Source organism: Notolepis coatsorum (assembly GCF_963971535.1).
Source record: "Notolepis coatsorum genome assembly, chromosome: 4".
NCBI lineage: Eukaryota > Metazoa > Chordata > Actinopteri > Aulopiformes > Paralepididae > Notolepis > Notolepis coatsorum.
The window spans coordinates 183,981,713-184,008,527 of record NC_140168.1 but is presented as its reverse complement, the minus strand read 5'-3'; the positions used below and the strand labels follow the sequence as shown (position 1 = coordinate 184,008,527).

The 26,815-nt window shown below is 44.1% G+C and overlaps 1 protein-coding gene across 1 annotated transcript in view; it reads right to left on the bottom strand.

The window, feature by feature from the left end:
- Positions 1-26,815, bottom strand: part of stim2b (stromal interaction molecule 2b) — a 214,068-nt gene that overhangs the window by 74,879 nt on the left and 112,374 nt on the right. Inside the window, exons 3-4 of the mRNA XM_084313677.1 lie at positions 10,265-10,376; positions 2,563-2,674 (exon numbers count right to left, since the gene is read on the bottom strand). Of these exons, the coding sequence (XP_084169803.1) occupies positions 2,563-2,674; positions 10,265-10,376 (224 nt within the window). The remainder of the gene's footprint in view (positions 1-2,562; positions 2,675-10,264; positions 10,377-26,815) is intronic.

The window sequence follows — 26,815 nt, the reverse complement described above, 5'->3', positions numbered from 1 at the left end:
TTATATCGTTTGAAGAGGTGTGTTTTTGTCATGGTGACTGAGGTGGGAGGTTCGTTCCACTGTTGTCGAGCGAGGAGGACCGAAAATAGCCTGCTTCGCTTCGATGACCCCCCCAGGAGTGGGTCTGAGGCGGCCAGAGATGCAGGGCGTAGGGGTCTCGAGGGTGTGTAGTTAGAGACCATCGACCGGAGGTATTAGGGAGCTGTTCCCCTCGCTGCACGGAATGCCAGGTCAAGGACCTTGAAGCAGATTTGTGCGGCGATGGGAAGCCAGTGCAGCTCTCTGAGAAGCGGGGTAACGTGGGCTGACTTTTGCGAGATGCTCCTCTTGGAATGTACACTTGGTGACATTGAGTACACACTCAACTAAGATTCTGTTTGCTTGTGTAAAAACGTGCACCAGTGGGGAATCGATTCAACATTGACCGGAGTCGGAATCGATTCCATAACTTCAGAGTCAACTCTCATTTCCCACTCGTCCGGATCGATTCCGAATGCACAAAGGCTGACGTTTGCAGTGTCGATGGTCACATGTTACTGCTGGAAGGACGAATCAAACAAACAGTCTTTCTTGAGTTTTTTTCTCTCAATTTAGCCTTTTCCCTGTGCTGCCTTTTTTGGCCAGCAGTGGGCAGCATCGATCAGAATAATAATGTGGAGATATGCCCTGAGCGTTTACTGTAGCTATGATAAGGAAGATAATCACATCATTTTGCACAAAAACACTGCTGACACTCAGCAACACAAGCAGGCGGCTCCCAAAGGAGCTGGTGATCTTGATGTGAATAACAATCAGCACCATGTTACTTTAGGGGGGAAAAGCGATGCCGTTTCTTTAAAACAAGACCCATTTGATTTCATTATTGTGTAGAAATGTACTAATTAGATGTTCCAGTTGTCGGCTTGAACACACCCCTCTGGATGCACTGGTGTTATTCAAATTCTTAACCCTTTCACTACCACACTACAGACAGTTAACCATCTGTAGTGTGGTAGTGAAAGGGTTAACCATCTGTAATGTGGTAGTGAACGGGTTAACCATCTGTAATGTGGTAGTGAAAGGGTTAACACTTTCTAGCGTGGTAGTGAAAGGGTTAACTGTCTGTAGTGTGGTAGTGAAAGGGTTAACCGTCTGTAGTGTGGTAGTGAAAGGGTTAACCGGCTGTAGTGTGGTAGTTAAAGGGTTAACCGTCTGTAGTGTGGTAGTGAAAGGGTTAACCTTCTGTAGTGTGGTAGTGAAAGGGTTAACATTCTGTAGTGTGGTAGTGGAAGGGTTAACCCTTTGTAGTGTGGTAGTGAACAAGTTAACAGTCTGTAGTGTGGTAGTGAAGGGGTTAACCGTCTGTAGTGTGGTAGTGACAGGGTTAACCGTCTGTAGTGTGGTAGTGAAAGGGTTAACCGTCTGTAGTGTGGTAGTGAAAGGGTTAACCGGCTGTAGTGTGGTAGTTAAAGGGTTAACCTTCTGTAGTGTGGTAGTGAAAGGGTTAACCTTCTGTAGTGTGGTAGTGAAAGGGTTAACATTCTGTAGTGTGGTAGTGGAAGGGTTAACCCTTTGTAGTGTGGTAGTGAACAAGTTAACAGTCTGTAGTGTGGTAGTGAAGGGGTTAACCGTCTGTAGTGTGGTAGTGACAGGGTTAACCGTATGTAGTGTGGTAGTGAAAGGGTTAACCGGCTGTAGTGTGGTAGTTAAAGGGTTAACCTTCTGTAGTGTGGTAGTGAAAGGGTTAACCTTCTGTAGTGTGGTAGTGAAAGGGTTAACATTCTGTAGTGTGGTAGTGGAAGGGTTAACCCTTTGTAGTGTGGTAGTGAACAAGTTAACAGTCTGTAGTGTGGTAGTGAAGGGGTTAACCGTCTGTAGTGTGGTAGTGACAGGGTTAACCGTATGTAGTGTGGTAGTGGAAGGGTTAACCCTTTGTAGTGTGGTAGTGAAAGGGTTAACAGTCTGTAGTGTGGTAGTGAAAGGGTTAACCGTCTGTAGTGTGGTAGTGAAAGGGTTAACAGTATGTAGTGTGGTAGTGAAAGGGTTAACATTCTGTAGTGTGGTAGTGGAAGGGTTAACCTGCTATGGTGTGGTAGTGGAAGGGTTAACCCTTTGTAGTGTGGTAGTGAAAGGGTTAACAGTCTGTAGTGTGGTAGTGAAAGGGTTAACCGTCTGTAGTGTGGTAGTGAAAGGGTTAACAGTATGTAGTGTGGTAGTGAAAGGGTTAACATTCTGTAGTGTGGTAGTGGAAGGTTAACCTTCTATGCTATGGTGTGGTAGTGGAAGGGTTAACCCTTTGTAGTGTGGTAGTGAAAGGGTTAACCGTCTGTAGTGTGGTAGTGAACGGGTTAACAGTCTGTAGTGTGGTAGTGAACGGGTTAACCGTCTGTAGTGTGGTAGTGAACGGGTTAACAGTCTGTAGTGTGGTAGTGAACGGGTTAACAGTCTGTAGTGTGGTAGTGAACGGGTTAACAGTCTGTAGTGTGGTAGTGGAAGGGTTAAGGGATCAGCCCGCTACGCGCAGGACCAGTCTTTCCGGTCGGTGGGTCCCTGCAAGGCGTTACGTGGAGGCGGAGTGCTAACCGGGGCAGGGTGTTCCCTGTGACCTGGAAGTCACGGAAGTTCCTCTCGTACTGAGGCAGCTCCACAGACTCCTGCAGCCACTGCACTGCACCCTCCACTGTCCAGTTGTGGACTAGAAAGAGAGAGGGAGGGGGGGAGAGAGAGGGAGAGAGGGGGGGGGGAGAGAGGGGGGAGAGAGAGGGGGGTGGGGAGAGGGGGTGGGGAGAGGGGGGAGCGAGAGAGGGGGAGCAAGAGAGAGGGGGGGAGCGAGAGAGAGGGGGGAGAGAGCGAGAGAGAGGGGGAGAGAGATAGAGAGAGAGGGGGGGAGAGAAGGGGAGAGAGAGGAATAGACAGATATATACAAAGAGGCACACAGATAGACAGAGACAGAGAGATAGACAAGGAGAGAGAGAAACAGATACAGAGAAAGAATGAGATAGACAAAGAGACATAGACACACAGAGAGAGAGAGAGAAAGAGAGGTCATTAACATGTTTTACACACAAAAATAACATCTTCTGTCTTCCTTCTCCATTAAAATGTATCTTTATTAGGTATAATATAATAGGTATACTGTAGATCTACAGAAGCTGTGTGGCCAACAGCTGACAAGGAAGAGATAAACGATGTGGTCAAAACTAAGCCGCTTTCTCTGGATCATCATCATCTGTGGAAACGAACACAGTTCTCCTTTCCTCTCTTCCTCCATCCAGCCCTCCCTCTCTTCCTCCACCCAGCCCTCCCACCAGGGCTGAGGACCGACGCTTCCTGCAGGCTTCAGTGAAAAGAAACAAATCTACTTTTAGTTTGAATACATAATGTATATTGAGTGAGTGAGGGGGAAAAGGGTCTTGGGCTAGAAGAAGGTTTCCACGATTTGTCGAACTCGTCAACAATCTTCACCTAGAGAGTCTTTTATAATCCCAACCCTTATCCGTATCCCCAACCATGTATTTGTATACATGGCCGCCTAGTTATAGTTGAAAGTGGGGGTGCAAGAATATTATTTTTATAAAAAAAAAATTTTTTATTAAATTTTTTAATTTTTTTTTATTTGACAGGCAAGGGGTGGTTTGGAGGGGGTCCGGCACGAACCCCTCCATGGCAGACTTTTTATTTAAATGTAATGAACCTGTACGTGCAATTTCCTGCAATAGAGCCTTCAATCTTGACCAATAAAGCTGCTCTTTTCACTATAAAACTCAGTTTATATTGCAGTATGATAGCCAATTACTATAATAATAATATATTATACTGTATATACACTGTATATTGATTTTTCGCTCATTCATTTTTATTAAATCAATCTCCTTTCAAATAGGCCAAGTTTTTAATAAGAGAGAAAAAAGATATATTTCCATTACCTGTAAATCTTGTGTCTCTTTCTCTCCTTCTCTGCCTCCTCCCTGAGTCTGCAGTGCACAATCATGACATCGATCTCAAAAAAAAAAAAAAAAAAAAAGTAAAAAAAAAAAATTGAGGCCCCTCGTCACTATAGGCCCACGGGCCGCGGCCGTCGTTAATCCGGCCCTGCTCGTCTGCCATATAGATAGCGATAGCGTTAACGTTTGGAAATGAAGTCAACGTCATCCAGCTGAGCTCACACCACATATCTAGATAACGTTAGCTAGCGGCTAGCACTAAAGCTAACGCCAACCAGAGAGGGAAACGTTATTATTATTTATTCGAGGAAACCGTATGACCAGATCGCAATTCGGGACCGTGAAACACTTTTATGTATTGCGTGGTAGAACCGTAGAAGTTCTACTACCACTCAATAGTAACTTATGTCTAACATAATCCTTTTATTTGAACAACTTACTGGAAAAGCCTGCCTGCCTGCCACCAATATTATGACACACTCTGTGGGCTTTGATATTTACACTGACTCCTGCCTGCAGCCAGACTGCAGCGCTGTGAGGCAGTGAGCCAAGGTCTACGCGCTGGAGATGGGAGGAACTGGATCAAACCATAATGGGGCAGGGGGGGGGGGTTCGCAATCTTTGGAAACTTAAAAACGTGTTATTAAGTGTCATTGCGTATTATTAATTTGATTGAAATTACGTAGTTATGCTTAGATTTATATATTGGGGGGGGGGGTATATCATATTTTTCATATGATCAAAAAGTGGTGGAGCAAGATCATATCCTTGCTCCCCCAAGTTCAATAGTCATAGAGCAGCTGCATCGCGTGCTCTTATGCGCAGGCGTCTATGTTTGTATAGCCAGAGATCACATGGATACAAGTCAAGAAGAAACGTCACAAAAGATCAAAAACAAAAACCACCATAAAATCCAAATAGGCAACACTCCCAGACTTTCCCCAATGAAGATAAGGAACGACTCACTAAAAACTTAGCAATAGGGGGGGAAAAGCACCACAGGCGGCGTGGAGGAGAGAAACCTCAGATGGGCTCCCAATCCCCTCCCTAAGCAAAAATATATACAAAAATGACATATATTTGTGAGAACCGATTTTCAAAGAGTATTGTTAAGTTGACCAACATCGCGGATGCCATCTAGCCACGACTGTGATGTGTCATAATGGCCGAGTTCCATAAAGCTGGTCGGGTGGGTCATGTGAGGAGTCCACACTGCCGGCTGTAATGTCAATGCCTTCTAGCCACGTTACTCTCTCGTAACTCGGGCAATAGGGCAAACATAAAGAACATCTAACAAGGGGTGCTCCAGTAGCACACCATGTTACCGCGCTCGCGCGGGACTCCGTGCTGCGTCACGGATCTGGTTGACTCCGAGTTCGATTCCCGGACTCGCCGTCATTTGCCGAATGTCTCCCCCTGCTCTCTCTCCCGTTTCACCCTACAACTGTCAGTCATGCTTGACCAGAAAAGCGATAAACGCTAAAAAATAAATTTAAAAAAAAAAAGAAAAAAGAACATCTAACACAGTGTTACGGACTCTGTCCTTATATCATTATGTATGCATGTAATATTATATTGTATTGTATTGTATAGGGTATTATATATATATAATATGTGTTATGTATGTAGGCAGGTTGTATTTTTTATTTTTTTTGTCTCCCTCCTGTGTAACCTATCTATCTCTCAGGGTCAATCACCATCTCACTCCAAACAGCAATAACAGCAGCAGCAGCAGCAGCAGCTGAGGCTCGTCAGACAATTAACCTCCACATCCCTTCATATATCCCTGTGTGTGCAGTGTTAGCTAGAGCTCTGTCGGTGTATGTTGGTAATTATATCTGGTGGTGTTGTGGTAGCGCTCTCATTGTTTGGTGTGTGAGCTAGTTAAAGTTCTGTTGATCTCATTGTTTGGTGTGTGAGCTAGTTAAAGCTCTGTTGATCTCATTGTTTGGTGTGTGAGCTAGTTAAAGCTCTGTTGAGCTCATGTTTGGTGTGTGAGCTAGTTAAAGCTCTGTTGAGCTCATGTTTGGTGTGTGAGCTAGTTAAAGCTCTGTTGAGCTCATGTTTTGGTGCATGAGCTAGTTAAAGCTCTGTTGAGCTCATGTTTTGGTGCATGAGCTAGTTAAAGCTCTGTTGAGCTCATGTTTTGGTGCATGAGCTAGTTAAAGCTCTGTTGAGCTCATGTTTGTGTGAGAGCTGGTCAAGGCTCTGGTGGTTTAGCCATTTCCTATAGTATTGTACCTTTTGTGATCCTGCCTGTTGTACATTTCTGTTTTACCCATAACCTGTTTTGTGTATTTGTTTATTCATCGTCACCCAGTTTTTCTTGTTAATCTTTTGTTTCGCACACAGGGACATTGAGGACAGGAAGATACCCTGGGTCTACATTTTGCATCACGTAGGTGACCTACTGTTAAAGACACCAGCTTTAGAAGTGAGCACCACCACCTGTACTTTGGGGCGTCCACGCCTGTAAGGGGGGGTGGGCTTTTATTTCTTTTTGATATTTAATTTGGTGCTCACTGGTAAGTCCTCCTTGCTCTCTGTGTTGCTGTTTTGAATTTTGTAAAATAAATATTATTATTTTGCAAATTGTCTCCTGCGTTTTGTGTCACTGCACCCTCACCTACCCTGTCTGTGGCCTTGTGTTGCGTCTCCCCACTGGGGTACGTAACAGTGTTCTTTAAACAACAATCCAAGGCCCAGGCAGCTTGACTTAGATATGACATATCAACCCGAAAACCATTTTGTCCTCGTCTCCTATCTTGTGTCAGACAAGACAAAACCCATAAACCCATCTTTGTTTGAATTTTTCATCTTTGTTTTCATTTGTCATTCCCAGCTGGTGTATTTAATTCTTTCTCACTTTCTGGTCAGACGGTTGTGTTTCACTTGTCTCTGATTTGTAAACTGAGGATACTTTTCTGTGGCCACAGAAATAAAACTACGTTATTTTGATACAATCTGACTCATCTGAATTTCTACAGTTTCACTGTTTGGCTCCTTTAAAATATTCCACAACAAAGGTTAGTAGTTTGATGATGTAAGGACTGCCACATCGCTGGGATGTTGCTACTGTAGCTAGCAGCGCTAACGTTCGCTAGTTGTCGGTGCGGTGCCGACGTTAGCGGTAGTGGCTAGAAGGCATCCACGTTACAGACTGCTGCGTTGCATTGTGGACTGCCTCACATGACCCGCCTGACTCCACAGCCTAAACTCACTCCAACCCGGTCCAAAAAGGTGAGAAGGGGTTAATTACCCATTCACACTGTGTAGTGTATTGCGAGGGGACCCTATTAACTGTTACGCCGCTGAACGGCATGCTGGGTACAGCTTGCTAACGGGTCAGGTGGGAGAACAGAAAAGAAAGATGAAGAAAGAGAGACCGGAGACGTTACATGGTAGGAACGTTTTGTACGTTGGCCATTGTTGTTTCACTAAAGCTCACACATTTCAAGCACCTGTGATTCAGCGATTATCGATTAGTATAGACCTGTTCGCTGTTTACAAACATACCGTGTCACTGCCCCGTTGTTCTGAACAGGATTACGTTCCTTTCTGCTCCGGTGATGCGCGCGCGCGCACACTGGGTCTGACGTATACAGCGAACAGGTCTATACTATACTCTATAACAGGCGTCGGCAACCCTAGGCACGCGGGACCATTTTCATAGGCACGGGGGGCAGCATAAAAAAAAAATATATTATTATTATTATTTTTTTCTTTTTTTACTTCGCTTTGAAATATTATAGTGACATATTTTGCACTGTTGTCGCATATCTCTTGTTGAAATCCTCCCGCAGGTTCTTTTTTGTAAGTCGACTGTTCTGCACACCCCTATATGACAGCTATCAGCTGTTCCCATGGTGCTCCGCTGTAGCCGGCCTCCCGCCGGCCTCCCGCGGCACTCGCGCTGAGGTTGCAGTGCTGAGGTTGCATTCTGTGCAGTGTCATGATGGCAACCCCCGCTAAGAAATCAAAGCAAATTCGCACATTCCAGCCGTCATGGACAGACGATTTGTGGACCGTCAGAAGGACCGTGCTATGTGTTCTTTCTGTTTGGAAAATGTAGTTTGCCAAACGTCATCTGTGAAACGCCATTTCGAGACTAAGCATAAAACAAGTTTCAAGGATCAGGCGGATAAGGCAGAATCCATTAAACGTGCCGTCGCCAGGTATGGGAAGCAAGCCAGCACCCTCAAAGTGTTCACGAGTGCTAAAAAACACGCAACTGAAGCAAGCTATCACATTGCTCATTACATTGCAAAACGTGGAAAGCCATTCACGGATGGCGAGTATAAGGAGGCTTTTATCTGTACCTCAGATGTTTTGTTTGAAGGCTTGCCAAATAAAGAGACAATAAAAGCAAGGATAAAAGATATCCCCAAGGGGAGCTCCAGTAGCTCACCACGTACCGCGAGTGCTATTTCAGCGCAGTGGACAACCGTGCTCGTCACGGATCTGGGGCTGAGCGAGTTCGAATCCCGGACTGCAGCCGTGCCTTTCCCAGAGTGTCTTCCCCCCCATCTGAACCCTTTCAGCCTGCTTCTGTCGGTCGAACTTGACCAAAGTATAAATGCGATAAACGTATAAAAGAGCCAGGGAAATGGCCAAAGTAAAAAAAAAAAAAAAAAAAAAAAAAGATATCCCCATGTCAACGGAACGTTGCAATGGCTTTGCCGACGGTCTTCGGGTCAACATACCTCTGTGAGCAGATCTTTTCGCACATGAAGTACGTGCTCAACCCCTCCCGGAGTCGATTGACAACCGACCACTCCGAAGCATGTGTCCAGCTTAAAGTGACTAATTACACCCCCCAAATAACGGAGCTCAGCCAGGCAAAACAGGGCCAGCGATCTCACTGACGCGACAGGTAGGCTGCTGTTTATTTTCCTATACATCGGTTTGCATGTTAACTTGAACTTGAACGTGCATATGCAGGGCTCTATGCATAATAGAGCATACGCACAATCGCGCATATATTATTATTATTACGCGGTATGTGTAGGGCTAGGGGAGCTGTCCACTGTGCATGTGGTGCTGAACCTCTCTCTCTCTAGCTGGCTCTGGTGGAGAGATTGGAGGAGGAGGAGGGTGTGCTTTGTGTGTGCACTGTGTGTGTGCCATCATGTTAACGTTAGCCTGTTCATGCTGTGTCATGTGACACTAGTACACATATTTAATTGAGACCCTTTATTTGTTTATTATTTCAATTTAGCTGGAAATACATTGCTACATCATTCAGTAACATTTGCAGAGCCTTATAACAAAAACATTATTACGGTCACCATTGTGACCAGTGCTTAATCAACACATTTTATTATTTATTTTTCTATTATTTCATTGAACATTGCACATGTTAAAAGCCATTTTTCTTACTAAAAATGTGAGTATTACCAAGTCAACTTGTGTTCTTAAAACAATGACAATAAACATAGTTTTATTAGGTTGAAATAATGTGGTTGTGTACTTATTTTTCTGTTAACTTATTATGGATTGAAAACTGAGCACAGTAACTGAACTCAATATTTTTAAGTTCTGGTAACTTATTATTATTTATTTTTTTACAGTTCTCCATTAGGCCTGTAGGTGGAGCTATGACAGCACACGTACAGTACACACACCGATGGTGTGTGATGTGTCCAAAAATGAATGGGCAAATGTGAGTGAAATGGTCTCACTGCAGCTGTTTGTCTGCATTGCATCCCCCCCCCCCCCCCCCCCAACTCAGATTTAGGGTTGATACAACCATCATTACATCATAACAATAATGATGTAATAATGTAAAAATTATCATTAAAAATACCTGATTATGAGAAAAAAATATTACTATGCATGGAATATTGTTGAGGCACACTAGTTACAACTATATTTCAAATAGGCACTCCATGTCAAAAAGGTTGCTGACCCCTGCTCTATAACATACACTGAGTTAGGGTTGACTATGGAGCAGCAGACACTGAGTTAGGGTTGACTATGGAGCAGCAGACACTGAGTTAGGGTTGACTATGGAGCAGCAGACACTGAGAGTTAGGGTTGACTATGGAGCAGCAGACACTGAGTTAGGGTTGACTATGGAGCAGCAGACACTGAGTTAGGGTTGACTATGGAGCAGCAGACACTGAGTTAGGGTTGACTATGGAGCAGCAGACACTGTGAGTTAGGGTTGACTATGGAGCAGCAGACACAGAGTTAGGGTTGACTATGGAGCAGCAGACACTGTGAGTTAGGGTTGACTATGGAGCAGCAGACACTGAGAGTTAGGGTTGACTATGGAGCAGCAGACACTGAGTTAGGGTTGACTATGGAGCAGCAGACACTGTGAGTTAGGGTTATAGTACCTTCAGAGGACTTCCAGCACTTCCACAGCTCCTCCACGGTGATGTGCTGGTCCTCTCGGTGCAGGTTACTGTGTTTGTTCGTCTGCTGCTGCTTCATGTCCTCGATGATGAACTAGAGAGAGAGAGGGGGGAGGGAGATAGAGAGAGAGAGAGAGAGAGAGAGAGAGAGAGGGGGGAGAGAGGGAGGTAGGGAGAGAGAGGGGGAGAGAGAGGGAGGGAGGGAGAGAGGGATAGAGAGAAAGGGAGAGATAGATAGAGGGAGAGGTAGAGAGGGAGAGAGATAGAGGGAGAAAGGGAGAGATATAGATGGAGAGAGAGAGGGGGGGCGAGAGGGAGGGAGAGAGAGAGGGGGGAGAGGGAGGGAGAGAGAGCGAGCGAGAGAAAGAGAGAGAGGAGGGGGGGGGGAGAGAGAGAGAGAGGGGGGGGGGAAGAGAGCGAGAGAGAAAGAGAGCGAGAGAGAGAAAGAGAGTGAGAGTGAGAGGGAGGGAGGGAGGGAGAGAGAGAGGGGGGAGAGGGAGAGAGAAGACCATGAATTCAAGTCGGGTTGGAACTAGCCTTTTTTTTGTGTATAAGATAAGATATTCCTTTATTGATCCTCTTGGGGAAATCCAGTATAACATCTTGTCTATATTCCATATACAGGTATATTGAATAAATATAGAATACCATATTCAAAAACACAATTCACTTACAGACAATCTTCCTCAAGATGAATACACTTGTGTTTTGCAGTGGTACAGCGGTGATTTCTGTTTGGCACTGTACCGGCCATTTGTGTCAATAACTGTCGTCGGTTCTACCGCAGTAAGAGTTATGGATCCCCACACCACCACTTTTGTACCAAAGTAATACCACGGTATGATTAAATTAGAACCATGATTTTCTTATTTCATTTATTTAACCTTAACCAGAAAAGTCACATTGAGATTTAAAATCTCTTTGTCAAGTGAGACCTGGCCAAGACAAGCTGCAGCAAGGGAATACAAAAGTTGCACATGAATACAAAAAAACAACAACAAATTACACGAATACACAAAAACAAACAATATCAGAGCCAGAGGCAAGCTAGCACGGCAGGCAGCAACAATAGACTATTAGGGCAAATCAAAAGAACAAAGGAACATTGATTCAACCTCGTCTAGTCCATTCATGAGGCATTTAAAAGCATCCAGTGAGTTTCAGGTCATTCTGTAACACCTTCCAAGCCGAGGGAGCAGAATAACTAAATGCTCTCATTCTCATTTCAGTACGAACACTGGGGGAACAGACAATAGGAGCAGACTTTGAGAACATGATGCAGACGGTAATATCAGTGTTGCCATCGTGATTTATTTGTCACTACCATCACCGTTGCCACGATTCTGGAAGAACCATGGTACTGTTTTGTAAAGGAGGGTTCTGGAACAAATGTCCCAAGTAAGTGGAATGTCCTCAAGTATAGCAATACAAAGGTGTGTGTGTGTGTGTGTGTGTGTGTGTGTGTGTGTGTGTGTGTGTGTGTGTGTGTGTGTGTGTGTGTGTGTGTGCGTGCGTGCATACTCAACAAAGGTTTGCTTCAAAAGAAAAGGGGCTGTGGGGATTACACACACACACACACACACACACTCTCTCACACACACACACACTCTCTCTCTCTCTCTCTCTCTCTCACACACTCTTTCATACTCTTTCCTCTCCTTTCTTCCTTTTAGGGGCTTAAGAGAGAGAGGCAGAGAGAGAGAGAGAGAGAGAGCGAGCAAGAGAGAGAGCAAGAGGCAGAGAGAGAGAGGCAGAGAGAGAGCAAGAGAAAGGCAGAGAGAGAGCAAGAGAGAGAGAGAGCAAGATAGAGATAGAGAGAGCAAGAGAGAGAGTTACACAATAGAGAGTGATTTACACTCATTGCTGATCTCCGGTAAATGGCACTACTTTCACCGGTGTGTGTGTGTGACGTGTGTGTGTGTGTGTGTGTGTGTGTGTGTGTGTGTGTGTGTGTGTGTGTGTGTGTGTGTGTGTGTGTGTGTGTGTGTGTGTGTGTGTGTGTGTGCATGTGCGTGTGAGTGTGTGTGTGTGCGCACACGCGTATTCCAAGGCCTCCTCCTTTGGTTTCCAGACACCACGTCCATTGGCCCTCCAGCAGCATTGCCAAGGGAACAGGTAATGGCCGAATACCAGATCTTTCAAAACTCGCTTCTTTGGCTCAGCGTGTGTACCAGCATGTGTGTGGCCTTGGCCGCCATAACCCGTGTCCGATTGGTCCACCAGGCCCGGCTTTGGCATCGCCGCGGACCACCGTGATGTAGCTGCTTTCTGCTACTAAGCAGCTCCTGGTAGACGAGAGATAGGCAGTGAGGAGCCGCACGGCGCACCATATCATGGGGTCCAAGGCAAACATATACACTTTGCTACACGGTAAGTCAGTTATATTAACCGTGCACATACTATTGAACACATTTTATCCAATATACTGTATATACCAGTGTTGTAGTCGAGTCACTACATTTCGAGTCTAGTCTCGAGTCCCCAGTGTCCAAGTCCGAGTCACCAAAGAAGAGCCAGAGTCGAGTCCCCATTACCCTAGTCTGAGTCCGAGACTAAGTCATCAAGGTTGAGTCCACTCCACTCTGGCAGTCAAAGAGCTGACATACAAATAAAAAAAATGTCTACATTAAACATAAATGACACACAGCGGTCACCATTTCAAAAGGGAGTTTATTTACTTTGTGACACAATAGCCAAACACATGCATTAGCCATCAATATCTTATGCCAAATGATTAGGGCCCATTACAAAAATAAATTATAAAAAAAAAATAACTGTGGGGGCGGCTGGGTGGCGCAGCGGAGATTGCGCTCGTCACCAATGCAAGAGACTCTGGTCTCGAATCCGGGTGTCAGCATTGCCTCCGGCTTGGGCCGGCCGTCATACTAACTCAATTGGCAGAGGTAGCGGGTGGAAGTCGATGGGTGGTAATTTGGACGTTGTGGACAGCGACTCCTACAGGTTGGTTGGGGGACGCCTGCACAGCAGAGACAGGAAGTGGCGGGCGTAGTGTGAGCCTCCCATGCGTTACACCTCGCCATTGAGAGTCCGCACTGGCAGGTGAAAAGATGCGACAGGCTGCCTCCTCGTGTACCGGAGGGGACACGTGATGCAAGGCTTCTATCCTCCCTACAGCCGACCAGTGGGGGGCATAGTCGAGCAACGTTCAAGACAGGGGAGGGGAGAATTGGAAACACGAAATTGGGATGGGAGAAAAATAAGGAGAAAAAGTGGATCCAAATATATATTTTTTTATAACTGTATTTATCAATTAACAAGTCTGAGTCCGAGTCTGCACCTTCCGAGTCAGAATGCAGTCAATGCTCAAGTCCAGGTCGAGTCACGAGTCCTGAAAATCAGTCCTGGACTCGAGTCCTACACTATACAGATTGCAGCAGTAGGATGAGTATGTAGAACTTGCAAAGGAAATAGTGTGAGATAACTCTACAGGTCCAGCACAAAGAGATAAATGTTTTGTACCTAAAATAAATATACCGTAGTTGATTTTCAATATGTCTCTTTCTTTGATCAAATGTGCAAATAGGCAGCTAGTGTCTACGAGCAAAGAGCCACAAAAATGTGACCAGACAGCGATCCAATAACAATACTTCCAACTCTCGACCGGTCGCGAGATCGTCCCGGCCAATAGCGTGCTCACACCTCTGAGCTGGGAGTGTGTTGTGTTGTGGAATATTTTAAAGGAGCCAAACAGTGATTGATTGATTGATTGATTGAAAAGTTTATTAACAGATTGCAGAATGGGTACAGTACAGTACATCTCTCAATACATACAATTGTTAAGGGGATGCAGACCAGAGAAAGACTTTCGTCTTGTTTACATCAGGGTCCCCCATTTTCAATTCATCATAACATATATGACATACATGACATACAGATAGACAGTACTGCTACATCTATACATTTATGACATATCAGATTTGCAAATACAGTACTGTTTGTGATACAAAAGTGTCCAGAAAAGGAGTGTATATACATTTGGCGTAGAAACTGTACATTGGAGGAGGTTGGTGGGGTGGGTTGGGTGAGGGCTGTACATTGGAGGTGGGGGGGGGGGGGGGTTGGGTAGGACACACACACACATTTTACACTGTACATTGGAATATTGACAAAGCCTTACTTGGTCATTTACTGTACAACTAGGTTAGGACATTTGTAGGGGCCAGTTTCGAATTGCAGTCTCACGTAGGTGTTTTTTGAGAGTGTTTTTGAAGGTGGGTAGTGATTCACATTCCTTTACAGCTTTAGGCAGGGCGTTCCACATTGATGTGGCATAATTGCGAAACGTGTTTAGTCCCTTGTTTGAGCCGAATCTGGGTTTTACATGATTTGTGGAGCTCCCTCTGGTGTTGTGATCGTGGTATTCACTGACCTTTGGGAAGTATTTTGACATGTACATGGGTACCTTGGTCGCGTAGTGTATCTTGTAGACCAGGCCCATTGCAAGTTGCTGTACTCTGTCGTCTACTCTAAGCCATCCTAGGTTGTCAAAGTGGGCAGGGGTGAGGTGGGTTCTAGGAGTCAGGTCAAGTAGTAGTCTGACTAGCTTGTTTTGAGATGTTTGTAATTTGTTTTTTAGTGCCTTTGAGGTGCTTTGGTACCATGAGGTGCAAGCATAGTCGTAGTACCCTTGAATGAGTGCTCCTGCTAGAGTCTTCAGGGTATTCTTGTTTACCAGAGAGGAGATCCGGTACAAGAATCGCGTTCGTTGGTTGACTTTTTTTATTACATTGGATGCCATTTTGTCACAGGAAAGATTAGCCTCTAGGATGGAACCCAGGTAGGTAATTTCATCTTTCCTTGTGATAATATTGTCACCCACTGTAACCGAGAAGCCGTCGGTCTTGCTGAGTTTGTTATTTGAACCGAAGAGAATGGACTCTGTTTTGCCCATGTGTAATGATAGTTTGTTGTCGGCGAGCCATATGCAGATTTTGCCTAGTTCCGAGCTGAGGGCTTTTTCAACCTGTAACTTGTTCTTGTCAGAGACCAGCAGGGCTGAGTCGTCCGCAAACAGGAACAAGTTGCAGTCACAAGCTGACGACATGTCATTTGCATAAATTAGGAATAGTAGCGGTCCTAGTATGCTTCCTTGTGGAACACCACAGCTCACTGTGAGGGGGGGGGATAGGGTACCGTTTACTTCCACCATCTGTTCCCTCCCCTCCAGGTAGGATTGTATCCAGCTCACTGATAAACTATCAAAACCAATTGCTTTTAGCTTGTCAATCAGAATGGTGTGATTGACAGTGTCGAAGGCCTTTTGTAGGTCCAGCATGACCATGCCGCAGTATTTGCCCGCGTCCACCTCTTGTTTGATGTGGTCGTTCAAGTAGAGAAGACATGTGTCAGTGGAGTGGGATGTTCTGAAGCCAGATTGGAATTCGTAGATTAGATTTTTTTCCGCGAGGTACTTTTCGATCTGTTCGTATACTATTTTTTCCATGACTTTCGAGATGGATGTAAGGATAGAAACAGGGCGGTAGTTACCCGGGTCTAATTTGCTGCCCTTTTTGTGCAGGGGTGTTACTCTCGCAATTTTGAAGTCCTTGGGGACGTGTCCCTGTTTTATGGAGAGGTTTATTATGTGTGTGATGACTGGGGTGATGGCTGCTGCTGAGTCTCTGAGGAATTTGGAGGGGATGTTGTCATGGCCAGTGGCCTTGTTTGGTTGGAGGGCGCTCAGTTTTTTGAGTACCTCATCTGTAGTTACTATTTCCAGTTTGAAGTCGTCTTTGTGGACGCCTAGGTTCATGTAGTATGCTACTATGTGTTCTACCCCATACTGCCCTGAGTGGGAGGGTAGTTTGTTTACCAGTGTTGTGGCTATGTTTGTGAAGAAAGTGTTTAAGTAATTGGCTACATCCAGCTTGTCTGTGATGAGCGTGTTGTCCGTCTTTATGTTTATGTTTGAGAACCTGGTTTTGAGTTTTTTACTGCAGCCTAGTTGATTGTTGAGTAATTTCCAAAGTTCACGTGGTTTATTTTTGTTTTCCTCGGTTTTGTCATTGATGAAATTTTTTTTAGCAGTTTTGATCATGGAGTTTCTTTCTAGTTTGAGTTCAGTCACGTGGTCTTGGAGTTCACTGCTCGTGCTTTTGGTAAGCTTTGACTGACTTTTACGAAACTCAGAGCATTTTTTGTCTCTGGCTTTCATAGCGGTCAGTATTTCAGTGTGCATCCATGGCTCAGCGCGATTTTTTACCCTGGTGGTTCTTAGGGGGGCCATGTTGTTTAGTATTGATGAAAATTTGGTCACTGTAGAAATTCTGATGAGTCAAATTGTATCAAAAGAACATCGTTTTAGAAAGTATCCTCAGTTTACAATCAGAGACAAGTGTAACACGAGCGTCTGACCAGAAAGTGAGAAAGAGTTCTGGTCAGATTTACCATTAACACTTTAATCGCCGATGACGTGTTTAGACGTCATTCCTAGCCATGCTCATTCTGCCGAAGACGCCGTAACTCGTCTTTGATATCAATAATTCAAAAATCTGTGATCGAAATCATATTTCTCCTCCGGAGACATGAGATGTACTGGTGAGCTCCACTCAACTGTCTAACGGTTCAAGAGCGCCATCCGGTGGCCGATCGGGGGGTTAGGAGGGAGGGGCGCGCCAAACAGGAAGTGCTCATCCATAATCCGTCCGGGCACTCGCGATCGGTAGCCGGACCCCATCTCAACACACTGGATAATCAATCGCTCGCCCTAACTCAATAAACAACGTTATTTGGACGTATATAGTATTATACAACCTGGAAATGGTTCATCAGGATCAACATCCCATAATCGAAAACTGTCTACTCCACGCTCATCCCCCAACGGCGCGAGGAACATACGGTAAGATCCAGCGTTATTTTCTAACGTATTCCATATAAACTGCTCTGATGACCATATGACCCACACTAGACGAATGGTATAACGTTGCCCACGGAATTATAAACGCCCCCTCGCCCATCCGGTCAATATCAGATGATACGTAGTAACTTCTAGAACCACGTCCAGTTGAAATTTTTCATCTGGCAACGATCGCTACCAAACTGTATTTGATCATCAATATAATGCATTTGGAGCTATAAATCAAGTTCTGGAGAAAGCTGCAGAAAACGATAAAAACATACTTATACTTTAGAGTAGACCATATTTTAGTATGAATATGTGAATGAAAAAGTATATCGTTGCTACACCCTGAACAATGGATATAGGACATTGAATGGGCCATAATAATGGCAATTTAGCAATAGAATTTAAAAAGTTATAGCCCTGCAAAGAAGGGGAACTTCTCCATAGACAAATAGAGCTGGCTAGGGATGGTAAATTATGAATTTGAACCATGGCAATCAAAGTGTTAAATACCAGCTGGGAATGACAAAATGAAAACAAAGATGAAAAATGAAAACAAAGATGAAAAATTAAAACAAAGATGAAAAATTAAAACAAAGATGAAAAATTAAAACAAAGATGGGTTTAGGGGTTGTCGTGTCTGACACAAGACTGGAGACAAGGACAAAGAAGGTTTTCCGGGATTATATGTCATATCTAAGTCAAGCTGTCCTGGGCCTTGGTTTATTGTTTAACTCATTGACCGCCGGGGATTAGCCTTATCCTGTGGTAGTATTGCCACGCTGTAAACGATGGGAGTTAGTCACCTTGTTTGTAGAGCTAAATCTATATTCTATATTATAGCCATCATTTCATTTGACATTGAGTTTCTTCCGGTCAAGATGAAAAAAAGAGATAATTTTTCCATCCATACACTCCCATGTTATACCATGGTGAATATAAGTATGGTTTTAGAGCGGTCTAGGGTAATTCATGTAATGCTTAGTTATTTTTATATACGGCGTTGCCGTTTCTTGCATGAACCCGCTATTGTTACGGAATCAACGGGGGGGGGGGGGTCGTTTCTGATTATTTGATTGTCGGTAACGGCATTCGTATTCAACACTAAAAACGTACCGATCAGCCCGCTCGGTACAAAAGCCTTGCAGGATCAAGCAAAAATGTACGTCAAATCGTCCTTACCTGCGACCGGGAGTATTCCAAAAACAATATTCCAATTTCTTGATCGCCATCTGGTACATCCAATGTCCATTTGCTCGACGGCATAATCCACCATAACATATGGATCGGGCATATTTGACGGGCTTCAATGTAACCGGTAGAACCGTTCGTCTTGCCCGACAAGGAAAAATTTAACCCGAAACCTTTGGCCATCCCACAGCCCAGGATACAATGTTAGAAAGGGTGCTCGATACCACCGTCTAGCGTGATGCAGCCAGTATTGCACCTAGGCATTCTCAATGCAATTCCCAATGTCCGAGTCAGTGGGCCTGTAATGAATAGAAATATCGAATAAAAGAAATAGCGAGTATACTCGTTGGCGCTCAACGATTGGCAGCCAATAACGAGTATAATCGTTGTTGGCAGTGAATGAGTTAAAGAACACTGTGTTAGAATGTTTGCCCTATTTTCCCAGAGTAGCTGTACACTAGTTAAACTATATTAACTAGTCAAGGATGTACAGATAACATGTATTTAAACAGAGCTATGGACTAATAGGCCCAGTAAGCTGTACAAATAATGTAATAGGATGAAACATATAATATTTTACATAACAGTTGACTTTTCAGTTTTTGCATATGGCCAGTCAAGCTCGTCGAGCATTATGGAGGCATTATAAAACACCGGCTTAGTGGCGTAAAGATAATCTGAAACACTGGCTCTGTGTTTGCCGTGTGGCCTCTGTGGCTACGGGTTAAGATAAGATATTTCTTTATTGATCCCCTTGGGAGAAATTCGGGCGTCATAGCAACATGGGGGAGGGGGGAGGGGGGGAGGGGAGGTACAGGTATGTGCAGGGTAAATAGTAGAAAGACATAAATATAGGCAATAACATTTGATCTGAATATAAAAATATGGAGAAAAATATATAAAACTATGTAAACAATATAATTCACTCTGAATATAAAAATATGAGAAAAGTAAATAGTGTAAACAAAGGTGTAGATGAGGGTCTGTATATTATATTATACGTAACAATAAATATAGACAATAAAGAATTTTTATCTAGATGTATACTGTAGGAGTAAAAGTAAACCGTATACACAAGGTGCAGTATACACAAGGTGCAGTATACACAAGGTGCAGTATACACAGGGTACCCTAAGTGGCATGCATGACATACATCATAGTCTGTGCAGGTTTTGGTGGTTAAGAGCTGGTGGTTAAGAAGACGGCAGAATCCCTGCTGCCGTTCCGCGGGAGGCCTGCCGGGGATGACGGGGGATGACGGGCGATCAGAACTGTACTGAAAATGGCCGACAGAAGAGTGACAGCAGTGGTGACGGGAGTAAATGTTGTTGTTTTTTTGATCGGCTTGGCACAACTTAACATCCTATGAAAATAAGAAGGCTTTAATGGAGGGCTTACCCTCACATTCCTCCAGCACTTATCTACTGTAGACAAGAGTAATACTTAGAATATAGTGCATACCGTACATAACTCACTGTGTGTGTGTGTGTGTGTGTGTTTATGTACACACACATGGGTACAGACCAAAGCAGAGACAGGGAATGGCACAAGCTCTCTCTTTCTCTCTCTCACTCTCGCTTTCCTCGCTTTCCTCTCTCTCTCTCTCTCTCTCTCTCTCTCTCTCTCTCTCTCACACGCACACACACATATACACACCAAGTGGCAAACAAAGAAGTGTTTGTTCAGGGCAGATTCCAGATCAGTCTGAGGACTCTTGCCATGAGACCCTGCACTGTTTGACAGCCCACTGTGAATCTATTCTCCCTTTATATCACCCAGAACTTCTCTCTCTCTGCCTATCTCTCTCTATCTGCCTATCTCTCTCTCTTTCTCTCTCTGCCCATCTCTCTCCGTCTCTTATTCTCCTATTTCACATGTATGACCAAATGTAAACATAAGCCATACATTCTTCAGTAAAAACGTGAGGCTGTTTACAATAGGCTTTGTTAAAATGGACTTTGACAGGGCCAGTGGCAGTAGTGGCTGAGGTCAGGGCAGGACAACCACATGGGGGGAGGGGGCTCCCGTTTGTGTCCCAATAATCAAATATTTGACAATTGAATCAACAGTTTCACAACCAACATAATACAAATAATAAAAAATAACTAACTAACCATCTTACTGTCTTTTACTATTATACTTATATATACTATCATAATATGTCTATACTACTATGCACTCAAGAGTGTAACACTCAAGTTCGACTTTATTTTACGAACAATATTACTGACCCTTAGCTGCCAGAGATGTATTGTACTCCTCCTGCTGACTTGTTGTTGACAATCTGTAGGTTGCTTTGGATAAAAGCGTCAGCTAAGTGACTACAAGTAAATGTAAACATTCAAATGATAAAACAGATTATAAACATTTTAGCTGGGCTGTTTAAAAAGAAGGAACGGGCCGTTCCCCTGAAGTCACCCTTTTCACAAAGTCTAATAAAAACAGAACACCATGTGACCCGGACCAATCCATTGACCATATGAACACGGTTTCACATATCCTGACCGGCTCCGGGGCGCGCGGGTCGACTCGTTAAAGCGACACACTTAGAGCGGCCCTCGAGAACGAGGAAGCGCGACCCGCGAGACAAAGAGGCCCCCTTGCGCTCCCCCCCCCGCCCCTCATACATTCGTAATGGACTCAGCCGAGGCCTGTTATCTTGCTCAGGTCTGCACAAGATCAAATGGCATGTAAATGGCGCACCCCCACCATCACCCACCACCCCCCCCTTCTCCGCCACCACACACACACACACAACAAGACACCAGCTGACCGGGAGAGCAGAGGAATGGGTTAATTTGGTCGTTACGTATCATGTTATTTCATGGCTGGATCCAGTGACTCACTCACTGATGTGTGTGAACTCAGCCAGGATTTATCAAGCTATGTGCAGCTAATGAGGGGGGGCCTATCTTCAAAGCGAAGGGGGGGGTCATACTCTTTAATGCACACACACGTACACACGTGCACGCACACACACACACACACACACACACGTTCTATCTCCTCACAGCTCACACCCACACACACACACTCTGAAAAATCTGCTGTTGCCTGAAAGAGGACCCGCGGTCGGTGTGCTCTCAGCTCTGGTTCTCAAGTGATGAGACGGGGGGTGGGGATGGGTTGTGGTGGGGGTGGAACATGTCTCTCTAGTCTAGACCATCACTGAGCCCCACCCCTTCACTCTGGCAGCCCCTGATCCACTAGGACCTTTCAACGCAAAACACCTTCCAGAAAGTTCTCAGACAGTCATCTATCTATAGATGTGTGGGGGGGCTATATACACACTTGCCAACGTCCTCAGTACAAGACGCTTATAATAATTTATGGATGTTTATCCTATGTTATACACGATTACTTACACGTGGGAAGCGTGCGCACGCACACACACACCTGTTATCTCTCAAGATGTCGTGCGTGAGCCATCATCAGCTAATAGTGCACTGCAAGACTCAGTCACACGTACGTCGTACACACAGTCATACATACAGAGATATATAGATACAATCATATACACAGTCACACATACAGTCATACATACACACAGTTACACAAACAGTCATACATACACAGTTACACATACACACAGTCATATATACACAGTTATACACATACACACAGTCAGACATACACAGTTACACAGTCATATGCATTGCATACACAGTCATACATACACAGTTACACATACACAGTCACACATATACACAGTCATACATACACAGTCATATGCCTATGCCTACACAGTCATACATACACACAGTCACACATACACAGTCACACATATACACAGTCATACATACACAGTCATATGCCTATGCCTACACAGTCATACATACACACAGTCACACATACACAGTCATACATACACAGTCACACATAGGGATGCCCCGATCGATCGGCCACCGATAGTTATCGGCCGATAATCAGTATAAATATGCGATCGGTGATCGGTGATAATGCTTTATTTTTTCTGATCGTCAAAACCGATCTCACTCGCTGTCGCTGAGTTCTGTCTCAGACACCGGGTGGTGCGGCGTCTGCTCATCCCTCCAGCCCCTCCCGCACGCATGTAAACACGGGTCTACTCTAGTCTAGTGGGACGGGACACGGGAGGACGGCGTCTCCCTGAGCTAACGTTAGCTTAGCTACTGTTACAAAATGACCCAGTCAACTATTCACTTTTAGTTTAATACATGATGAGGCATTGTCTAACCCAGACCTGGGCATTGTACGGCCCGCGGGATGATTCTGACCGGCCCGCGAAAGATTACATGATAATAATAAAAAAAAAAAAAAAAAAAAAAATTTACTTTTTTCTTTTCATGTCAACGTTCACACGCACAATATACGCTTAGGAGACATGCTCAGAAGATGTTGGTTCTCTTTGGATCCACCTACATTATGTGAACAGACATTCTCAGTCATGACGTTTACCAAGTCCAGGTACAGATCCTCTCTCACTGATGAACATCTGGCAGCTGTGCTTCACATCTCCACCTCAGACATGCAACCTGACTTTGATGGACTTGTTAAAGCTCAACAGAGACTGGATTTATCACACTGAATGAAAAAAAATAACTGAAGAACACTAAAATGTGGAAATATAACAAGTGAAATGAGACACTTGATATTTTTTTTTCTTTTTTTTGCACAGTTCTGAAAACATTAAATGTATAATATAGGCATGTAAAGTAAAAAAGGCTACAAAACTGGGACACTTTTCTTTACACAGTTCAGTGATATGTCTTGTTTATTTTTGCTATAAGATGATGTGATGTCTTTAGAAAGCTAAGAAAATCCTTGTTTCAATAATATATGAAACTCAAAATGCCCGTTGTTATTAATGTTTTACATTTTGTTTATCATTTTGGAAATAAATTATATTTGAATAAATGATATTTTTGAAAGCTAACCTCACCTTTTAATTGCCAAATAATAACATACACTCTTACCAGGGGTCAAAACAATGCCATTTACTGCTTTTTATATAGAAATAAAATGTATATTATGCATAATTGAGTTTGGAATTTTGGCCCGGCCCCCCAACATATTTTCAGTTGCTCATTCGGCCCCCTGGGAAAAATAATTGCCCACCCCTGGTCTAACCGAACGGTATCTAGCCGGCCAGCTACCGATAGCTCCTGACATCAACAAACGCTCCATCAAGTCTAGTAGAGACGTGTATGATACCTGTTAGCTGTTAGCTGTTAGCTCACATTAGCGCAAGTTAGTTCACTGTTCAAAACGAAATGTCCCATTGAACTAAATAATTCACTGAGGCGTTGTATTAACGTTATATATCCGGCTAGCAGTAGCTACAGATAGCTCCTGATATCAATGTCTTATAACACTGATTGAATGTGATATGACCACAGTAACGTTATACCATTAGGGTCCAGCTGCAGCGCAGGAGAATCCTGGCCGTATCTCGAGGCTACTAGAGTATAGGTCCAGCTGCAGCTCCGGAGAATCCTGGCCATAGCTGGAGGCTACTAGAGTACACACAGACAGTGGAGCTTGTTGCGTGGTGGCGATGTCTCGCAGATAATACAAGTACAAGTCTAATTATATAATATATATATTTTATAAAAAAAATAAAAATAAAAAAATGTATATAAAATAATTTTTAATTTTTTTTAATCAAAAACGATCGGTATCGGATCGGTATCGGCCGATATGGCTCACGACGATCGGTGATCGGTATCGGTGGCAAAAAACGTGATCGGGGCATCCCTAGTCACACATACACAGTCACACATATATACACATACATACAGTCACACAGTCATATGCATACACACAGTTACACATATACACACACTCACACAGTCACACATACACACAGTCACACACACATATCCCACCCCCTGCTGTGCGGTGGATACTGGGTTCTTACGATGTCAAACGTGATGCAATGTGATCCTACAGTGTCTCCTTGGCAGACGGACAAGCGGACAGCGGTCTGAGACACTGCACCTGCCATCGCCCCGGCGACCGTCCTCGCCAATGTACCCCCCACCCAATGCACACACACACACTCCACCATCGCCGCTACCCAGAGGTGTGGCAGGATTGCATTCATATATGATCACAAAAGCACCACGACTATAATCGTTTTATATTACTGGGTGGAAACTGCTGTAATATCAGATTATCAGACATTTCTGTTGGATTAGTTGTTGGAAACTTGTTTTATTAAAGGTAAAACAAAAACAATATTTTGATCGGGAGATTACACACACACACACATAGATTTACAAAACCTGGGGGGGGCTAACCCTGAAAGTTTGAAAGTAATTCAAATTCAAAAGGTTCATCTTTTATACCTACAGAAACCTCAAATTAACAAATAATCCAACGAATTAAATCAGATTTTAGGCAGTAATCTGCCTAATTATATTTTTTAAGGTAACTGCTCCAACCCTGTGACCCCCCCCCCCACCCCCTAAGAGGCAGTGTGGGTGGAGGGGGAGGGGTTTGGTGAAAAAGCTAAGCGGAGGATATGCCAGCGCTATTCAGAGCTTGCATACTCTCTAAATATCCCAGGCGCTATTAGCCTCAGCATCTCATGAGAACTCTATCCCTCCGACCTGCATCTCAATCCCGTCAGATGTATTACTCTCTCCGTGTGGGGAAGAACTAGCCTTTTTGTTTTCAAATTACACAAAGTAGCCTACTTAATCGTTAGTCGTTTTGACAGCCTCGCCCTATGGGTATAGGACTAATGAACACTTTAATGAATGAAGAGGTGGGGGTGGGGGGGGGACTAATGTGTGCTGAAGAGGTCTGGAGGTCTGCATAGCTATGGGTCTGTTGTGATTAGCAGCACAGTCATGTCAGTGACTCACAGAGCTGTCCGTTATGTCACAAATCACGTCCTCCTATGTATGTGTGTGTGTGTGTGTGCATGTACGTGTGTGTGTGTGTGTGTGTGTGTGTGTGTGTGTGTGTGTGTGTGTGTGTGTGTGTGTGTGTGTGTGTGTGTGTGTGTGTGTGTGTGTGTGTGTACGTGTGTGCTGGGGAACATAAGACTGCTGGCAATTTACAAGGTAAGCTTCAGGTTAAAACAAGTTTCATAAAGTCATAAACATCTCATCTTTTGAAATATCAAAGAGGGTTCCAGACTGATGTTTTCATATTTCATAAGTAGATGATGTTTGGGAACCATGTTTGACTATTGCCAAATAGAGGAGGGATATGAAGAGTTAAAACAAAATGTTCTCCTCGTCGTTCATTTAAAAGTGATTATTTATCGAGCAATAAATAGTCTGTGTATAATCTATGGCTGGTCTGCTCTTTGTGGCCAAAATCAAACTAACTGTGGAAGTTAATGAAAAAAAAATTATTTGAATGTTAGCTACTGTAGCATACAGTACATAGTCTGAATGTTAGCAACTGTAGCATACATAGTGTCTGAATGTTAGCAACTGTAGCATACATAGTGTCTGAATGTTAGCAACTGTAGCATACATTGATTGATTGATTGATTGATTGAAAAGTTTATTAACAGATTGCAGAATGGGTACAGTACAGTACAGCTCAATACATACAATTGTTAAGGGGATGCAGACCAGAGAAAGACTTTAGTCTTGTTTACAGGGTCCCCCATTTTCAATTAATCATAACATATATGACACACACGACATACAGATAGACAGTACTGCTACATCTATAAATTTATGACATACCAGATTTGCAAATACAGTACTGTTTGTGATACAAAAAGTGTCCAGAAAAGAGTGTATATACATTTGACGTAGAAACTGTACATTGGAGGAGGTTGGGTAGGTGGGGTGGGGTTGGGTGGGTGGGGTTGGGTGGGGGGGGGACTGTACATTGGAGGTGGGGGGGGGGGGGTGTTGGGGGTGGGTGGGTGGGGGACACTGTACACTGTACATTGGAATACTGACAAAGCCATACTTGGTCATTTACTGTACAACTGGGTTAGGACATTTGTAGGGGCCAGTTTCGAATTGCAGTCTCCCGTAGGTGTTCTTTGAGAGTGTTTTTGAAAGTGGGTAGTGATTCACATTCTTTTACAGCTTTGGGTAGGGCGTTCCACATTGATGTGGCATAATTGCGAAACGTGTTTAGTCCCTTGTTTGAGCCGAATCTGGGTTTAACATGATTTGTGGAGCTCCCTACTGTTCCTAATTTATGCAAATGACATGTCGTCAGCTTGTGACTGCAACTTGTTCCTGTTTGCGGACGACTCAGCCCTGCTGGTCTCTGACAAGAACAAGTTACAGGTTGAAAAAACCCTCAGCTCGGAACTAGGCAGAATCTGCATATGGCTCGCTGATAACAAACTATCATTACACATGGGCAAAACAGAGTCCATTCTCTTCGGTTCAAATAACAAACTCAGCAAGACCGACGGCTTCTCAGTTACAGTGGGTGACAATATTGTCACAAGGAAAGATGAAATTACCTACCTGGGTTCCATCCTAGAGGCTAATCTCTCCTGTGACAAAATG